This window comes from Sinocyclocheilus rhinocerous, unplaced genomic scaffold (genome assembly GCF_001515625.1).
Source record: "Sinocyclocheilus rhinocerous isolate Xijiao unplaced genomic scaffold, SAMN03320098_v1.1 scaffold4856, whole genome shotgun sequence".
Taxonomy (NCBI): Eukaryota; Metazoa; Chordata; class Actinopteri; order Cypriniformes; family Cyprinidae; genus Sinocyclocheilus; species Sinocyclocheilus rhinocerous.
This window is the reverse complement of record NW_015649565.1, coordinates 103,238-107,938: the sequence shown is the minus strand read 5'-3', so window position 1 is coordinate 107,938 and position 4,701 is coordinate 103,238. Positions and strand designations below refer to the sequence as shown.

The 4,701-nt window shown below is 32.2% G+C and overlaps 1 protein-coding gene across 1 annotated transcript in view; it reads right to left on the bottom strand.

The window, feature by feature from the left end:
• Positions 1–123: 123 nt before the first annotated feature.
• The window catches only part of LOC107710643 (BRO1 domain-containing protein BROX), an 11,097-nt gene continuing 6,519 nt past the window's right edge, over positions 124–4,701 (bottom strand). Inside the window, exons 9-13 of the mRNA XM_016515470.1 lie at positions 4,135–4,220; positions 3,814–3,895; positions 2,462–2,612; positions 2,209–2,368; positions 124–759 (exon numbers count right to left, since the gene is read on the bottom strand). Coding sequence (XP_016370956.1) covers positions 673–759; positions 2,209–2,368; positions 2,462–2,612; positions 3,814–3,895; positions 4,135–4,220 — 566 coding nt within the window. The 3' untranslated portion in view covers positions 124–672. The remainder of the gene's footprint in view (positions 760–2,208; positions 2,369–2,461; positions 2,613–3,813; positions 3,896–4,134; positions 4,221–4,701) is intronic.

The following is a 4,701-nucleotide window of genomic DNA, read 5'->3' as shown; positions in this document are numbered from 1 at the left end:
ATATAACAAAGAGTGAAAAATTTAAGGGGGTCTGAATACTTTCCGTACCCACTGTATATATAATTTTTTCACATTGCAGTGATGAGAAACTTGGAAGAAAATGTGCTTAATTGTCATGAAAATAATGTTATAATGCAATAAATATTTATGAATTTAAAATGGTTTTATTTTCTCTATGCAAAGCATATTTTTTCATACCTTTTTTTTTCTTTAATTACATTTTTCTGAAATTCATATAGTTTAAAGACCGTTTAACAATTGCATTACATCAATGGATCATTCTCCAGCATCACCGTGAAGAGTTAAATTCTAAACATTATTTTAAAAAAAAGATTAATTTAGTGACCTATAGAAGTTATTCTCTAATCAATGGACCCAATAAATCATCTATATTGTGCTACAGAGAGATAATCAAGTGCAAATCAAATGGTGATCTAATTCAGATTCAGTCTGGGTTATTAGAGTTAACTGTCCGTCAGATTAGCCACGCAACCCTTCATCTGTCGTTTGTTGACGAAACACCTTAAACAGAATCTGAGCACGAGACAAGACGCCACTGTTATATCACTATGTTATACTGGGAAATATTTGAGCAGGGGAGAGAAGATTACAGACTCCTCCAGATCTCCTGGACTTCATGCTTCACCTGTCTGCCGCTGCTTCAGCAGGAGTTTAAGAGACGACGCAGCCCGTGTCCTTCTGCGGCTTCAGATCCGGCTCCTTCACCGGCTTTATCTCCTCATCGTGCTTCGCTTTTGCCTGGAGGAGGGAAAAAAATCATTTTAAAAATCTAATATTTGAATTGCTTAAGTTAATATATAGCTTGAAGTAAAAATGGTTCCTTTTGCTGATTATTATGACATTATGACAGTCGGTAACAGGTGTCCACTAAGAGCAGATCTAGAAAGCTATTAAATGTAAAAATCCAATTTAGAGCAGAAATCACATTTATTTGCAAATAAATAAATAATATAAAGCATTTATATTCAGCATACTATTAATTATAAATATTTATTAATATATGTATATATAAACACAAAGCCGAAAAGGAGTTTAAAGGGGTCCTATTATGCTCTTTTACAAAGTCTTGATTTAGTTTTGGGGGTGTACTAGAACAGGCTCTCATACTAAGTTGTTCGAAAAACACATTACATTATTTTACAAATTATTATTACAAATTTACATTATTACAACACCTCTCTCCCCAGTCTGGCATGAATGGCTGGAATAGTTCCTGTATCAAATGAAGGCCCGCCTTCTGAAATACGAAATGTGCTGCGATTGGTTAGCTGGGCCAGTGTGTGCTGTGATTGGTTAGCTGGGCCAGTGTGTGTTGTGATTGGTTAGCTGGGCCAGTGTGTGTTGTTCTGTTAAATAAAATATCTCCTTTTGAAGTGGACTTTGAGCTTTGTAACTTTGCAGATCTTTTTTTATGCTCAAACAGCAACATTACAGACTAACTAAAGTTGAAAAAGTGAAAAAGCATAATAGGACCCCTTTAAAGCTTAATACAGCTTTTTTCCCCCTGTACATTAGGATGTGTCCCATTTTAAAAAAAAAAAATTCTGAGCAAAAAATAATGCCTATCATACATTTTTACCATGATTTACAGAAGACACCCCCTAAAATGTCATTCAATGTAGCAACAATACCAAAAAAATTTGGTCAGGCATATTTAGACCAAGAATCATTAGATGACATTAAAAGATTATTTAAGAATCACAGTGCAGCTCTTAGAAACTAATTAATTGTCATTTTAAATCTTTACCAATCTTTGCCACTATCCTTCAAACCACTAGGTTTAACTCCATTTGTCAGCAAGAAGATTTTAATTTAAATGTTGAGTTTTAATTTTCATTTAAAATCTAACAAAATTTATTATGATCACCTTTTCCTTTATATATTTTCATAAGCACAGGTCAAAACAAGCATGTTTGTTTCATTTGTACATAAATGTATCTGTTACGCTGAAAGACGATGGAAATTTATTTCACCCATATTTTGACATTTTAGAAACACGATGCATTAAGAACCTTGTGAACATTTTTCTTTTTCACTTAGTACTGCCCTTCAGAAGTTACTTATATGTTTCCCAAAAGACAAAATAAGTACAATTTACCCTGATCTTTAAATTCAAAAAGTTTTCAGCTCTTAATGCAAACATTGCATATATATATACAATTTGTGGGAAATGTAAGCTCTCCTCACCTTGTCTTCTTTGGGTCCTTTGGTCAGGTCAAAGGTCGCGTAGACTTCAGGCGTGCACTGAGTGCTGAGAGGCGGGAGCTCGAATGGAGTCGGTTCAGCCAAACCGTAACTGGCCTTCAGTTCCAGCGCTGGAGCTTCAGCAGGAACCTTATGAAAGTAACTGACACAGAAAGCCAGCCATGAAAACTCTAGGAGTCCTCTAGGAATCGTTCCATCATTCTGCTCCATTTGCGTGTTCCCCCGTTTGACTCACATGAAGCTGTTCTCTCTCTGGCATTTCTCCAGGGTGTTTTTGATGAACGTGCCTAGTTTCTTAAAGAAGAGCTGTTCCGAGGGTTTGGCCGTGCTGCCGGGACCCTTCATCTGACGGTACTCTTTACACAAGGCTTCAGCGCGGGAGAAAACTGAGACACAGAGATTCATTACAACCATCCAAAGGAAGGATTTCACACAGAAAACCATTCAGAGCTCTAAATAATCACAGACTAAAAAACATTACTGCATCATTTTACAAAGAGACATACAACCTTTTTTTTTTTTTTTTTACATGCACTGTAATAAGTTATTTTTTTTAAAGTTGTAAATAAAACAGATTATCAGAGTACGTTTTACAAGAAATTGCTATATTTCAGTTTTCCTACTTCAAAATTTCAGATTTACTACTAATTTCTGAGTGAAAACCATTTTTTCAGTGTATAAAGAGCTCATTAAGATGAATTGCATATTTGAACTATTACAACTTTTCTAAAGGAAATTAAAAAAAAAAAAAAACTTACAACTTTTCTTATATTTAATACCAATGTGAAATTACAAAATATATCTGAATAAATATGTCCACTAAAACACCTATGGCCCTATGAAATCTGTTTTTATTTTTTCCCTTTTAATTTTTCTGGATTACATTTTTTTTTTTCATAAACATTTTTCTGGACTCTGTTTTAATGGTTAAATTAAATTTTATTAATCAAAAAGCATTTGCAAAAAGCATATTTTGGGGGCCCTATGAATTTATTTTTTTATTTATTTTTATTATTTTACCAAATTCTGTGTTTTCTGTAAAAAAAAAAAACTTACAACTTTTCTTATATTTAATACCAATGTGAAATTACAAAATATATCTGAATAAATATGTCCACTAAAACACCTATGGCCCTATGAAATTTTTATTTTTCCAAATTCCATTTTTTCCCTTTTAATTTTTCTGGATTACATTTTTTTTAATGGTTAAATTCAATTTTATTAATCAAAAAGCATTTGAAAAAAGCATTTTTTGGGGGCCCTATGAATTTATTTTTTTATTTATTTTTATTATTTTACCAAATTCTGTGTTTTCTGTTTATTTTAGCTTTTTTTTTTTCTTCAGAAATTCTGTGATCTGTACTTTAATTTTTCTGGTAATCAAATGATGGCATTTATTTACATTTATTTTAAAACATGAATTTATCTTTTAATCAAATGAATATTAAATAAACAAATATGGAAGAAAATTTGCATAATAATTTTTAATAATAATTATACTAGTAGTAGTAGTAGTAAGGGGTACATTCTACTGTACAATAGTAATAAATGTCTGATAATTTGTTGAGGGATTCATCATTTGCGTACATTTCTCGGCCTCCTGCAGGGATCTTATAGCCTCTCCACATTTATCACCCGCGAGAAGAGTCTGTCCATGATAGCAGTGTGCCTGTACATAACAGAAACAAATCATACAGCAAGATATTTATTGCATTAGTGTGACCAAATGTCGAAAATAGTGATCGTATCCAAACACTCCACTCGTCTTCCATTGTTCAAACGAACAGAAAGTCCTGCTCAATATTGCATGTTCAATTATTTAATTTAAAAGGATCTAGTAACATCGATTATTTAATCCCAAATGAACACACAGACATCCAGATGTGTTCAGCTTCAGACGGGACTCACATAAGCCATGTAGAAGTGCTGCTTCAGCTGCAGGTATTTCTTCCATTTACTGCTGCATTCTGGATCCAAAGTGTTCAAAGTGTGATCTGAGCAAACATGAAACATAATCTTCTAAATAATATAGAATTTCATTATACAGCACTCTGAAATACTTGATGAATGCTTGAATATTTCTGTATAATGACTAAACTGCATCTGAAATGAATGATTTCGATGTCTGACGTGTCTCTCTGCACTCTCGGTCTCAACATGACAATTATTTTAATTCAAATCAATATTCATGTCCATGCATTTATTTATTTCATGATTTATATCAAGGTCCATTCGGGTCAGCACGGCCCTTTACATATACATATTATATAAATATGTTTTATATATAATCTTATAAGATTACATGGTAAGACATTACAAGGTCTCATTTATTAACATTAAGGCATTAGCTAACATGAACTTAAAAAAGCAATTCATGTTAGTTCAAAATACATAAAACGTTTTGTAACATTTTCAAAATGTATTACTAAATGAGAAAACGAATTAATAAATGATAAAAGTATATATATATATATA